General features: G+C 42.4%; 1 protein-coding gene across 6 annotated transcripts in view; it reads left to right on the forward strand.

Moving 5' to 3' along the window:
* The window catches only part of STRBP (spermatid perinuclear RNA binding protein), a 58,878-nt gene extending 47,931 nt beyond the window's left edge, over positions 1–10,947 (forward strand). For 2 of the 6 annotated variants that reach the window (XM_058423175.1, XM_058423176.1), the window contains exon 19: positions 527–1,477. In XM_058423175.1, the coding sequence (XP_058279158.1) occupies positions 527–621 (95 nt within the window). In that variant the 3' untranslated portion in view covers positions 622–1,477. Of the gene's footprint in view, positions 1–526; positions 1,479–1,526; positions 1,592–1,871 lie in introns of those variants that run through there. The other 4 variants (XM_058423180.1, XM_058423182.1, XM_058423185.1 and 1 more) reach the window with 4 other exon arrangements.
* The last annotated feature ends 3,926 nt before the right edge of the window (positions 10,948–14,873 follow it).

A 14,873-nucleotide genomic window follows, 5' to 3' on the forward strand; every position in this document is an offset into this window, starting at 1 on the left:
TTTTGGAGTTCCTCTGATTGGCAACTGTTTGTAGTTTCCTTTTTTTTTGTTTTTCCTGAACCCCCAGTTTTCTAAAATTCCAAACAAAATATTCTGTGAACCAATTCTGTATAATCAACACTTGTAAGCCAAAACCTTGTTCTTATTTCAAAGACAAGAAGGGCGCTATGCTCTTTTCCAACATGATGGCAGTCATTTCAGATGATTTATAGAAGTCATTTTTATTTTTTTTTTTTTTCATTTGTTGGGAGTTACTAACCACATTGTAAACTTGCCCCCTTGCTGCATATTTTACATTTCTCTGCTTTACTGAAAATATGAATGACCTGTCAGTTCTTTGTTTAGAAAGTGGTAACCTTGGAAGTGTTAGATGTTTCAATACCTTCAAAGAATTCAAAGTGCCCATTTTACAATGAAAACTCCACTTGCAGCTGAAAGAGCAGAGAAATTTAAATGGAGCTTTAGCTTCAGCCAGTCTCAGAAATTAACGTGAGGTTTTTGCTTCTCTGCTCTTCTCCCACTGTAGGTGGTTTTTTCATTGACAGTCCCTATTGCCAGCCTCTCAGCATCGCACCTTTTATTATTCACTTGGGCCCTCAAGATTTCTTCTCTGACTTCTAGAACCATCAGGTTGTGTGGCTCCAAATGGCATTTTGTACATGTCTTAAAAGCAAGAAAAACGTGGCTCGTTTTGAGGTTTCTCAACTTCAGACATGGAATCTGAGCTTTTTTTCCTTTTTTTTTAAAGTGTTTTTCTCACTTCTTGAACTTTGCTCCATGTAATGAAAAGCAATACTTAGTCCAAGCCACAGTCCTCTCTTTGAGCACATAGCAATAGATGTGTATATACTCCTGGTTATTTTACACTAGAAGGGGAAGGACTGGTGTGTTGAGGGGGGAAACCAAACGCCAAACCAAGGCACAACCCGGGTCGAGTGCTGCTTCAAGCAGTGAAATCTGCCTTTACTTTCAATATTGAAGTCCTTCAGAATTTTAATACTACACTGTATTTGCGTGTTTCCTATAAAAGTTGCTACAGAGCTGTGCAATGGTCACTCCTGAAGCAGCAATGCTTTGTACCATTGTGCATGTCAGCAGACATGAAATGTAGCAAAATGGCAGAAGGAAAAAAAAAACCAGAACGTATATTTTTTTTTCCAAAATGTAACTGAATGATATATTCTCTCTTCTCCACATCATTGACATGAGGCACAAAACTGGTAGGCCTGAACTGGAAAATCAAGTGGATTGCTTTTGTGTCTCTTAAAATCATCACCAATTCATAGAAAAACACAGTATTTGGGAAATACCCGGTTCAAAAACCTTTGCTGCTCTAAATTTACTGAGGTTTTTTTCCCTCTTTAATATTTGTATGTTGATATTTTGAGATTGTCAATCAGCAATAACTGAAAGGTGAATGTTTTTTTAAATGGTATTGGAACATCTATATGTTGCAGCTTAAGACTTCTAAGCAGTTTTCAGCAGGTTAATTCCACTTTATTCTCATTTTCTCCGGACCTTCATAGCCATATGCACTTGTATAAAATAAGCAGAAATGTAGTGACTGTAAGCTGAGATCGTGATATAAAAGGTAAGAGATTTTATTTTCAGCTTAAAGAATATTTTTATTGCTTTTTTTCTAAAAAATCTCATATACCTGTGACTATCTTGTATATGGCACGTTTTTATTATGTCTTGTTAACTCAGTGTTTAAAGAGGTAATACATAGGTCTGAATCCCAACTTTGTATTTCTCAAGGCCAATTCAAATACTCCAGTTTCAGTTAAAAAAGAAAATATTAACTAACACTTAAGAAATTGTTTGGTTTTATCAACAGACTGTTCTCCTTCAAATATTTTTCTCCTGTGTAGCATAAAAAGCTGTGTTGATACTGCTGTGTCAGGCACTGCATTCCTTGCATCCCTGTGGACACGTTTGGGTAGGTACCAAAGCCAGGCCATGGCCTGCTCTGAATGCATGCCACACCTTATTTCTATGTGCGATGGGTGACACTGATCATGAGAGGAATTATTTCCCTAAGCTATTAAACCTAAACTCCAAATGAAGAATGAAAAACACTGATGATATTGCAGTTCAAATCTGCAGAGATCAAATGACATTAGGCCAAATGAATTCAGGAAGCAGCCAGGTTTGCTTCCCTCCTGCGGGTGCAGTGCAGGACAGGAGGGCAGGCAGGCAGGGATTTATCTCTGCGTGAATCCTTTGCTTAGCTGTGGTTTTCTACAGCTGCCAGTTAGGAAACAGCCATCCATAAATAATTGTTTTCAGTTCTGTAGTAAATGTTTTAACAGTATTTTACTTAGATTAAAATGGGTTTGGATTATGACCTATTGGTGCACATGATCTGTGTAGTTTTAAAATACTATTTTTTTATTTGTCTTTTAAACCTTGCGTTATGCAAAGTTGCATAGTACTGTACTCCAGAAGTGCAGTACTTGCAGTACTTGAAGTTGCTGGAAACAACTCTTTTTATAGAAAAATGGTTAAAAAATAAAAAAGCAAAAGGGAGCAAGCTGATGATGATCTATTAGCATTTTAGGGTCTCAATTCGGAGATGAAAACATGAATAACCCCTGATTGGTAACAGCTGACACTGGTGTCAAACAGAAAACCATCTTGTACAGAATACGTAGTGGTGTATCAAGCCCAAAGGTCTGCATCAAAACACTAACAGCAAATATAAACTATATTTGATTTTAATACTGACTCATCAATTTCACTAAGTAACTGCAAGTATAGGTTATCCATTCCTCAGGATATTTCTGGACATAGTTCATAGACCGGTAAGAGAAAAAGAGCTGTTCAGTAGTGTCAGCTTTGCTCCTGTGGGCAGGAACTTGCACCTGGGAAATGAACTGAGGAAGTGCTCCAGAGGCTGGCCCTGGAAGCCCATAACCCTTCCATGATATCTGCAGGACAACTGATGAGCAATCAGAATGTCCTTCCTGTTCAGGTGGCAGGTTTCCATCTGCTGTTATCTCTGAGGTGCAAACTCATGGCTGGATCTGCGGCTCACCTGCAGTTCAGTCCCTTTCCAAGCCAGGCAGGCCCGGCAGTGCTGATCCTGGAGCAGCAGGCTGCTCTGCTCCTTCAGATAGAGTATTATATGCACCAAGGTGCATTATAATGAACTTCTCCTGAATATTCCTTTCCTAAGCTCAACTGCTGTCAGCCTGACGAGCACTGTCCACTTCCAGAACTGATAGTAAAACATCTTGCTGACTCTCATTCAATCGGCTTCTTTGCGGACTGCGCTTGGCAGCTTAATCCATCTGTATTTCTTCCCATCAGAATTGCTTTAACTGTGACTTCCTCTATTTTTATGTCATCGCTCTTTTAACTCTTAAAATCCTACGCTTTCCACTCTCCTGCTGGTTTTTTAAAATGATCCCAACTATGTTTCGTCTTTTTGTCTCTGGATTTCTCTAATACCCTGTTTGTAATGCAGTAAAGCATTGCAGTGTTTATGTCTGAGATGGCCCCTTGCCTTTGCTACCTCCCTTTTCAGTAGGAGAGAACCATCTTCCGATATGTGAAACACACTAAGACCCTTAAATCCTGGATTCTGCAGCCAGTGGGAATCAGAGATAAGAGCATAAGGTGCATGATTGCCTGGGAACCCCTCTCATTGATATGGAACTTGAGCAAAAAGGCCCATGGTATTGAAGGGTCACCGAGTAGGCTCTGAAGTGCCTGATGTATTTGTGTTCGAGAGAGCAGCCAATTCTAGCAGTAGGTTTTAACCTAATATCAGGATATTATCTGATGACTAATTTGGGTAACATCTGCTTCATCAATGTTGCAACAAGCATGGTTTTGCTAAGGCAGAACTAGAAACTCATTTCATTTCTGCATAATAGTTGCAGGTTTCCTTTCAAAAGCCTCCTCACAAGAGCATGGTCTGATTTGCCTTTTCTGTGAGGTTGGAGGTCTGTGTTACAGCTTCTGAGCTTTGTACTTCTGCATGTACCTAAGAGCCAAACACGTAAATCTGGTTCTGTATGCTCTGTGCAGCTGCCAGTAGCGTTACCAATTCTGGAGTACCTTTTCAGTGGATCAGAAATGGTATTTTACAGTTTGAATTTCTGGTTCATGGAAAAGAATTCTGAAAAAGTTCCTTTCGATTAGTACAACTATAAATAGCAGACCAGGGAAAGTCTGTGCCCATCCACTACCCACCTTAACGCTAGTTTTAGCTAACCAGATGATCATGGGTATTTTGGGAGATGGTGTCTGGCACTTAAAGGATTAAAAGCCAGAGATTTACAATAAAGAACCGACCTGTTTAATGTGTTCTCTATACTGGAAATGACTGGCATCCCCAGTGACTTTGGAATAACACCCGTGAGCTTTAGGGGTCTGCTTCAGTCCTACTCTGCCAGCCACACGAGATTCCTGCAGGCATGCTCTGCCTAGAGAAGGGTTCAGAGTACCTAGCTGGTTAGGAGGGCTTGGCTAGCTCAAAGCATGCTATGTGGTGCTTGCTGCCATCGTGTTCTCTCTCTGCCAGTGCTTGCTGTCTCCCTTAAGCACACATTCAGGAGCTGGAACACGGTGACCTTATTCCTGGGCGTTTCGCCAGTTGGATGGAGGGAGGCCAGCCTATGCTCCTGAAGGGAACGTGTAACACGAGGCCTCGGTTGCCCAAGCAATTTCTGTTGGACACGGTGCACAATCCAACCCTCACAAAGGCAATTTAGTGCCTGGGTAGGTGGTTCCTAATCTGTCTAATTTGCTGTCTTGTAGCCAGTGTGAGCTAATTAGATGATTCAGCAATTGTCATGGCTCCCCACTTAATGTGCTGTAAATGCTGCTGCCAGGACTTTCACTGATATTAAATACCTTTGCTTCTGTGAATTCTGTTCTCCTGCCCTGACTTTTCTGATCAACTTCTAGTATCTCAGTAAATAGCTGATTCTCTCAAATTATGAAACTGTTACATAGAAGTATCTAGATTCTTAAAAACTTTTAATCAGACTGTGAAGCACTTCAGAGAAACTAGTTTTCCTACAAATATTTCAACTTATTCATGCACCAGAGGACTATTTCTACTCATTAACATAGATCTGAAAACTGCTCCAGTATCTCACATCTCTGGAGACAAGGATTCTTTCTTTGTGAACACTTGCCTTCTGGTAGGAAAAAAAGATTTAAAGTGTGTCTTAAATAAAGACTGTGCCCTCAAGGCCCTGGAAGAACTTAATTGGGGAAAAGTGCACAAATCTAGAATTATTTGAGGCTTTATGCTTTCATTGAGCTGTTGAGAACAATTTCCCTGGCAACAAGTTCCTCAGATTATTAGGATGTAGAAAATGCAGGAGGAGGGGCACGAAGATTTTTCAAGCAGTCTAGGAAGAAAATCTTGTTTGTTGGCTGTTCAGCTATGGGACATCATTCTCTTGTCGGTTCTTTATCTCCAAGACCCCAATAAATGTGAGCAGCTTTAACGTACCATCTCTGATCCAGTCCTGGCAATGTCCCTTGGAGAGTGAGCCTGGCACTCCCTGTTTTTCCTGCCACCAACTCCCTGAATTAAATCCCTTGCTTCATTTGTAATTCTGCATCTGTACTTCTGAGCCAGTCTAGAGGTGGGATTGCTGAAGATCTCTCCGAATCTGTATAAACAAGAAGACAGTATTTCAGTCTTTCCTCAGACAAAATTACAAAGTTTCCTGCTGCCTCTTGTGCTTGGTATACCAAGATATGCTCACTCAGTATTAGGACTTCTTGCCTTTAGCTAAATTCTAAGACAGTTGCCTGTCACTGAATGAAGGGAAAACTGTGTCACAGCCTCACTGAGTTCCAAGTCACAAAGCAGCTTACAAAAACAGCTCCTATTTCCGGTGGCTCTGGGAAAACAGCACAGGAGCTCTGCTGCTGTGGATTCCTTTGGATACGTGATGAGATGTGTAAACATGAAATTCAGGTTGTTGTTCTCAGTCATGAAGCTGACTAGGACCTCGCCTCTCTGGCATCAAAAGAATGAAAATGAGCTCTGTGCTGGGCACACTGAGGAGCTCTGTTAGGAACGGCTGTTCTGTCTCAAAAAACAGTAACTCAGCTCGAATGTTCAGCACAGAGACCCTCTTGGGCTTCCTGCTGAATAATCCAGTGTAAAATGAGATATTTTATTGACTTGTTTAAGGCAAAGCAGAGAGACTGGGTAGCTGAATCCGCTGTCTTAGTACAGAAGACAGCTTGTCTAATGGCTTGTTGGTTTCATTCCACTGGAAGTGGAAATTCTGCGAAAGTCATTTTAGAGCACTTCACCAGAGAAACCCAGCACAGAGGTCCTGTGCCTGTGGACCACAGCAGCAGTTTCACATGCACTTTCTTTTGAACATAAACCATTTAAACTAGTGGCTAAGTATTTAGCATTAAGAGAATTGTCATCACTTAACTGTTTTATTGCTTAACCCCAGAATTATGTCTCCTTAGCTTTATTTGTGTCATCTGAATCCATACCTATTTATGTCCTGGTATTCTGGTGCTTGCTTTTTCTGCACATAGGTATGAGATTCACTTGTTGGTTTGTAACTGGTATGTGAGATAATACAAAAGCACAAGTAGGACACATCTGCCTGCTCCTCCGTCTACTCCTCTCTCTGGGGTTTCCTAGGAGGAAGGGGGCTCTTCCTCACGCACCTGTCTGTGTAGGCAAGGCAATGCTTTACTGTGAGTGCTGTGAGTTAGGTGAGAGAAAAGTTCATCAACAGTAAGGTTTAAATTCAGTAAAGTGGAGCTTTTTCTCCAGTTCCTGAGATTGCATGAAACATTCAGACCACAATGTTTACCTTGAAGTTTTTGAGGAGCTGAATGTCCAAAAGTGGTGTGTGGAGATATGCAGTTCTAAAGCATATCTCTTATTTTGGACGTTGTTTTATCTCGTATTTGGTGCCTTAACTCTGTACAATTTAAGGTCATATATACTGTACCACAGGTAGTTTAGTAGTTGTGTACTTGAAAAGAACCCATTAAGCCTAGTCTATAGGAACTCTTGTACAGACTGAAGCCTTCTCAGGGGGAGTACTCTTCCATGTTTAATTAATAATTCACCAAGAAGTGAGAGTTATGAGAATGTAAAGAGCATTTAAAATTTTGACTGCAGAGACTGAATTTATCTGAGACTGAATTTATCTGATTTCTAACTTCAAAGGTTTGGGGCAGTAGGATAATTAAAGCTGCAGTCTCTTCTATGCTGTGTAAGTAAACAACTTCAAAATGTTTTCTCACCAGCCAGAACTGCATGTTTGTGAAAACCTCTGGACTGTTATCTCTACTAGACTAAATAACACTTAATTTTAAAAGGCATTAATTGAATGTAACTGGCAATCCTGCATTGGTTAGTACGAGAGAGTTGGAATGAGTAAAAGCTGCAGTTAATTTCTAATTAATGAAACTTAAGCCTCATTCATACCTCTAACTAGGATCTAGAAGCTCCAGCTGCCTTGTGCTGCTTTGCAGTTCATGAGGTGTAGTGCAGCAACAGCTTCAACACAGGATCTCTGAATGCATCTGGTTCTGGCAGGATACACTGAGGCAAGAGAGAGAAAAAGTAACAATGGAAATAGAATGTCCTTCTCCAGTTTTACAGGTAGAGCATCGTAGATAGAAGAAGAAGGAGGGAAGGTTGCATTTCCAAGTCCATTAAGAGAGTCTGTGGTAAAACTACATGTGCTGGGGAGAGCAGCAGCCTTGTGAGCAGGAGGAGCTGGGACTGCTTTTTCAATAGTTAGTGAGAAATTAGGTATAAGCTGATTTCTAATATAGCTATTAGGTTTAAGCTATCCATGCAGCTGGCTAAAAGCTGCTAATGATGTTGCTACAGGAGATGAATTTATTTTTTCTGTTCAGTAAACAGGTCCAGGATTGTTGGTTTTCCAGAGGAGGAATGTGAGAAATCCAATGGATTCATTTTGTTTCCTGATGCAGCCCTACCCAAAACAGGGAGAGTTTCAGGCACTGTACAGAGCATGCAGTTGAATTTTGGGAGGGAAAGCAATAATAGTAATTTCCTCAGAAGGAACAGTAGTTATTACTGCAATGCCCACAGTATTCTAGACAAGCTGCCTTTGCACAGAGGAGCACGGCAACAAGGGAAAGCAGATACTGCTCCCACAATGACCTGTGTAATGTACACAGTTCAGGTCACCAATATCAGTGTAACTCCTTATGACAAAGTAGGTTCATCTTACCAGCAAAGTGTATTTTGACATTCTATCCACTTTAAGCTAAAGGGGAGTTAATCATAGCACTCATCTGTTTCGAAGGGAGTAGAGCAGAAGGTAAGTTTTAACTTCATACTTTGAAGCTGCTATGAATAGATTAACAGTGTTCCATGGAAACAACCTGATGTACTTCTTTATTTTCTTCAAGTTTAATTTCTGTGTTCTTGCAAAAGCACAAGCTTGCGTAAGCGTAATCAATACAAGGTTTCTCAGGGTACTGCATCGGACACTAACTGCATCTTAAGTCAACAGGCACACATAAATCAAGCTTAATTAAGAGGAACAGGACATCTTGGCAAGTTTTGCTTTACTACTGGCACTGCTACAATTTAATGATCTATGCATACCAAAATGTGTGTATTGCTGCACTCCCAACAGAATGTGAGCCTTGTAAGGGTGTCCTGTAAAGTAACAAAGTCAGGGTAAGAGAGACAGTATTTATTCTTCTGTCATTATTTTCACAAAGAACTGTTTCTAAGCAGATGGAAAGCCATTCTGCTCCAAGGAGAATAACGGTGGGCTAGGGAACAGCATGCAGAGCAGTACAGCTTTTGAAAAGCTAGTGGTCCTATGAATTTAATTATGAAAATTCCAATTTGCAGTACAGATTCTTTCCTGTGTTTTTAAACTCGTATCACTGTTTCCCTGCTCAAAATAACAGGACAAAGACAAGTGTAGTTTTCTAATAACAGCTATCGTGTGGAAATCTACACACACTGGAAGAAAAGGGGGGCTGTACTGCAGAGAGCATATTCGACTACAGAGCCATTCTCTGGGCAATGCTGCATAATTTAGGAGTGGGTAACCATGCCTTCAGGGACAACATGACACAGAGCAGATGGTGGGAAAAAAAAAATCACAGAAAAAAGCCTCCAAGCTTTGTCCAGTCATACACTTACCCTCCCTGCAAAAGGGGACAGGTACATTCATACACGCAAAATGAGTTATCTGTCAGGAAACACTGAGGTCCTTAAGGACATATGTTTTGTGGAGCCAGTCTCCTTTTGGACAGAAAAAGGAGGAAGTTGACTCTGTCTTCCAGTTCCAAGGTGCAGTGTCTTATTTCTCATCCTAACCCTATGTCAATATTTATTGATCAAACTGACTAAGCTTTTTAGGCCGACCAGCTCTCTACGAAGCAATTCTGTTCTCTTGAGCCTCTGCAGGGGCCAGTAACTGGTGCTTAACTACTGCTTCCACTGCGGAATGTCACCGTCCTCCAGCTGTCCCAGAGCCAGGCTGGGACACTTGCACTTCTCAGAGAGCAACACTGCTGGGGGTGGGTCTCTCCAAAGCACTGAAGTACTACAGCAGAGCAAGTCCCGGTGGGCTGTATGCTTTTATAAACCCTGTCCAGTTCTTAGTGACAAAGCTGAGCATGAAACCTGTACTGCCAAATGCACCGGCCCCTTGCTGAGAAGGGCATCAACGGGAAGAAGTCTCAGAAATGGAGATTTTGAGGAAAGGCTTGGTGCTTTCCAAGGCCAACTCACAGGCTTTTTTTACTGGTTGAATTTTCACCCACCAAAACTCGCCATCAATCAAATCAATTAAAATTGCTGCTAATTTGGGGTAAAATATCACCTTTGTGTAACCCAAACCACCACCATCCATGCATCTAAAGAAATCCTAAGCAAAGACTCCTCAGGAGGCAGAGCCCTTCTGACAGGAAATCTGGCAGTGCAGTCTGATGTGACTTTTCTGATGATAATTACTTCTCCAAGACAAGGAAAAGACAGAGGCAGTGCTTTGGGGCAGTGTTTCATGCTCAGCAAGTTTGCAGAGGGAAGGAATGCAATTCTATAAATCACTTGTACTGTATTTGTTTCTAGACTTGAATGAATTTCACTTTTCCTTTGTGAGTCAGAGTATTAAACGTTAAAGAAAAGGTCTATTTTTCTAAATCTCTTTTACCAATAGAGGTCTGACCTGCAGCCAAGAGATGGATTTATTTATCCACAGAGGACCGAGTGTTTTATTTCTGAACTAAGATTGGATATGGAATTGAATAAAAAGAAGTAAGACCTATAAACTATCTAAACCTTAAATACTGTGAACAAATCCCACAAATGAGTAATGTGGTGGACGATTCGATCTTTCTTCCCAATAAATCTCTCTCAAAGAAGTTACCCAGAATTAAACTTCCAAATGAAGTACAAGAGATTCTTGTGGTCTAATTACAGACTACTTTCAAAATGCTTCCGTTTTCTCCCAATTTGTAATCAGTAGAGAACAATGATGACTGAACTATTCCCAACTATAAATAAAGCAATTTCAAATAAAGTAATTTGGCAACAACCATGGCTATTTATAGCACTAAAAATGTAATTTGAACATTCAAATTTTCTTAATTTGGTAGCAGTTGAGTGGGAAGAAAAATAACTGCACAGTGAATTTTAAACTGAGCTGTATCTACTCACTGGCCAAAAAAGCCTGCAAATGCAAAGGGAACGCTCTTTGTACCTTCAGTTGCTTCCTCCTGTGCTGCTGTACCCCGTACACTTGGCTTCATTTGGCTTCTGTGCTGTGGTTTGTACGCCAGCCACTGTTACTGACTGTACACAACACGATCTGCACTGTAATCTCGGGTCATTTCCACTGGTTGTAACCCAACGCTACAGACTTCTCTGTATATAAAACCAGAACCATGTCCCATTTGCTTCCAATAGCTCCAATAAAGACTTATGTCTGTAAATAGGAATCATGGCCTAATGATTTCTTGGGGTGTTGGTTACAGGGAGCAAACTGCCTTCACGGGATTCCTGAAGCCTGGGATGCCAAAGCACAGAGGTCCATTGTGCCTGAGTCAGGTAACAGGCTCAGCACAAGGGAGAGCCAGGCTCCCGAAGGCTGCAGAGTTAGCAGGGACGACTCGGAGATGCAAACATAAAGCACATTTATGCTGGAACAAGCAGAATGCATTCCTTCACAGAGGTGAAAGTGAAGAGAGCATTATCAGATTGCAACTAACGAGGGCTGCTGCACGCAAGGATCTCCGGGAGTTCGCCTTGGAAGCGGTACCAGAAAAGCCCAGAGAAGGCTGTGATCAGCCAGGAAGGCAAGTTTCACTCCAAAAAGAAATCTGGACAATTCCTAGTATTTAGCTAATTAGAAAAACTGGATGTTTATTTTCTTAAAAGATAAATTACACACATAAAGAACAAGTATGGTTCTTTCCAAGTTCTCTCCACCCCTCTCATTTCACTGTGGTTCTTAAACATTAAATTTCTGTGGTCCCAGTTTGTCCTCTGAGGTCCAAAGCAAATCTGAGCAATCTCCTTGTCCGGAGCCACTGAGGGCAGGAATTGGGGACACCATGACAATCGTATGGCTGGTGTTGTTTGCTTGAGGTTGCAACTCATATTAAGATTTACTGAAATATACACATATGTCCAATTGCCTGGAGTTACAAGAAAAGTCAGTGAACACATAGTCTTACTTTTCTTAGAACTTGAAATGCCGAATTGAAATCTGAGTGCAGAGGTGATTAATAAAATTCAGAGGAGATGAGACTTGAAAAGGGATTAGAAACTGTTAGGAGCTGACTGTAATTGAGACTGCTCTTAATGAAACGAGATATATGAAATCCCACAGTTTAGAATGTATGATAACGGGACCAGGACTTGGTGTCAGACCTTTGCCCTCGACAGCCCAGTCTGCTCGTGTACTGCAAACAAGGCAGTTACGCACAAAGAGCTACCCCAGGGACAACTGTACCAAACCCAAGAAAACCATGCATCAATTAAAATTTAGAGCTGTATCAAATATTTAGCAAGTAAGATCCACAAAAAATTGAACAGTCGCTTAAGAAAACATCATTAACACTTAACTGAAAGTGAAGTCAGTCCTACCTAGCGCATTAGCATAACGCCTGTCTGTGCTCATGCCTGATGTTAGCTGGCTCACTAAGAGTCATTCCGAAAGCTCCCTCGGGATTATCATCTCTGAGGTGCTGAGAAGGCTGACAGCTCTTCGGCAGCAGCCTGGCAGCTGCTGGGCAGTGACAGCTCCAAGCGAGCTGGGCCCACTCCAGGAGCTGGCGGGCATTCCGTGGCCTTGTAGGAACGGCAGAGGGGCACGTATGGGAGTGGGACATGGGACAAGCCACACAGCACTGGCTAGACTGGTAAAGGAGGTTGGCACATCCTTCTTTTGTCATTGTGAAAATGCCTGGCATCTCCCGCTCGGTTTCACTCCCGTCCTGCTGTAGCTAAGCTAACCTTGCCCAGGCAGTTACAGGGTATCTTACTTGGGAGAACAGGGAAGCTGTGATTTGTGGCCCCTGTCCTCCCCACACCCCCTGCAAACCAAGAAATACCCAAGTCCACCTACTGTTCCTCGGCAACCTGCAGTGCCTCTCACTATGAATCTGCAGCTGAATGCACAGTGAAATCTGCAGCAGAAAGCTCCTTCATTTCAGGCCCTCCCCAGCACTGCTTGACTGCCCCATCCCCTGCTGGCACAGCAGTGAAGAGGGATCCATGCAGAAGGAACCATCTGCTTAACAAGCAAGATGTCCAGTTTCTCTTGCTGCAGTCAGCATCACCTTGGAAAAGTGTATTTGATTACAGAGGAAGGAGGAAAAAAATATTGATTGACTGATGTAAAGCAACTAACAAGCCAGCCTGTAACTTCCATGTGCAAAGAACTGCTGCATCCATAAACCTGCCCAAAGCAGCACCCCTCTTCCTGCAAGAAGTGTCACCTCACTTAATTGCTCACGACATAATGCTGACTTTGGTGGTTTGCTGCAGGGTTGAGTTCCAGCAAGTCAGCTAGAAAGAGGTTTTCCCATTTGCTAAGCTGTAAATTATCCTTCTCTTTTGTGACCCCAATCCTTGGTACAATCAACTGAAAGAAACTGGAGCTGCCACTGCTTTCAGGGCCCAAAATTCATCTTCACTTTGGACTATATATTCCAGCACATTTACTTGTAATGCTGTAAAAAGCCTCTGTGTACTCTTGTTACAGTTACAACAAAAGGCCCTTTCTTGCTCCAGGCATGAACACGAGGCAAAATCCTAAAAAGGCCTTTAGATCCCAAAAAAGGGTCACATACCCAGCACAAATAATGCTTTTCTCTTCCCCTTTGCTTAGGTGCTGGCACACACCAAAGGTGGGATTTCCTGCCTGCAATAAAGGCAGGCTCAGCACTCTGCTGGTTCTGATTCATTCAAAGGGACTTTTTTTTTTTAAATCTGGGTAACTTTGGATTACAGTAGAAGAGGGAAGGCTAAACCAGGACAGGATAACAAAATACAGCTCAGTAACTCCAATTATGTTGCCCTGAAAAGCAGTTCCACACAAACTCCTATACTGCCAATACTGTAAGTCTTGAGGTAGCCACAGGGCTCCTGCATCCAGCACAAAGCAAGCATATGGACAGGGGTTTGAGCTGCTCAGGTCAGTCCTCCTGGGTTTAAAGCACTATGCGGTTTAGAGGAAGATGCTGTTACATGTAGAAGACATGTAACTTCTGCCTGTACATTAAACTATTTTCTCTGAGATCAAATGAATAAAAACTTGAACAGAATTCAGAACTTTTCAGTTACAGTAATTACTGGCCTCCTCACTCTGTCCTAACCATGGGAATGTGCAGCACCTGTAGCTTCTAGAGACATTCAGAGTTCAGGCTACTCTGTAATGCTGAAGCTGGGGGCACACAGGAGCTCTAGTTTGCTGTCTACAAGCAGCAACCATGTCATCCACAATTCACAGCAGTCTGGCACAGGCCTCCACAGCCCCTCTGGCTGTGGGTCTGCCTCGTTCCACACATAAACCACCTCAGGGAGACGCACACTCGTCATCGTGGGAAACACCATCCCTTCCCTTCTGTGCTAGATGAGATCTTCCTCAAGTGATTCCCTGTGGTATTATGCAGCAGTTCTGCCATGTCCTGAGTAGGTGGCAAGCTCAGATATACATTGCTCTGCAAGCAACCACCCTTCATCCTCCTCCTCTTTCCCACCCATTCTCTCTGGTGCACCAGTATTAATTACCATCAAACCACTTCTCTAAACCAGCAGAGCCTCCAGGACACGGAAGATATTAGATCACTCCCTTGTCTTCCAGGCAGCCAAGATTTGTGCCAAAACCACAGTGGTTTGCTGCGGTGTTCTTAAAAGAACTGATAAACCCGTTTCACTTACACCATGACAGCTGACAGTGACACAGCACTGCCATCTCAGCAAGTCCTTTACTACCTTTTCTCAGGCACAGCACTTGAATAAAATCTGCACAGCACTTTTCTTTTCCCTGTATGACATAAACTGACCAGTCACATCAGAAAACTGCATCAGGAGTCATTCCAGTGTCACCTCCCAAATGACATTCAAATGTGGCTCCAAGGCCCCTTTCCCCACCACACCGCCAGTTCTGTGCATGAACAGACGCTCACAGCAGGGAGTTTAAACACACAGCTTGGATGTTTTCATGGCACATGCTAACTGTGCTCAGCATGAGGAGGGCTTCTGCTCAGAGCTGGCAGCCTGCAAGTCTCATCTCTTCTGCACCTTCTGGAGCCTCAGGAGCCCAGTGCGGCTGCGATTCCCATCTTAAAAGCTGCAGCGCTTTCCTAAAAATCATGACTTTTGTCACACAAGCTAAAGACAACTTTACTTGGAC

This window comes from Hirundo rustica, chromosome 20, assembly GCF_015227805.2.
Source record: "Hirundo rustica isolate bHirRus1 chromosome 20, bHirRus1.pri.v3, whole genome shotgun sequence".
In the NCBI taxonomy this organism is placed as follows: Eukaryota; Metazoa; Chordata; class Aves; order Passeriformes; family Hirundinidae; genus Hirundo; species Hirundo rustica.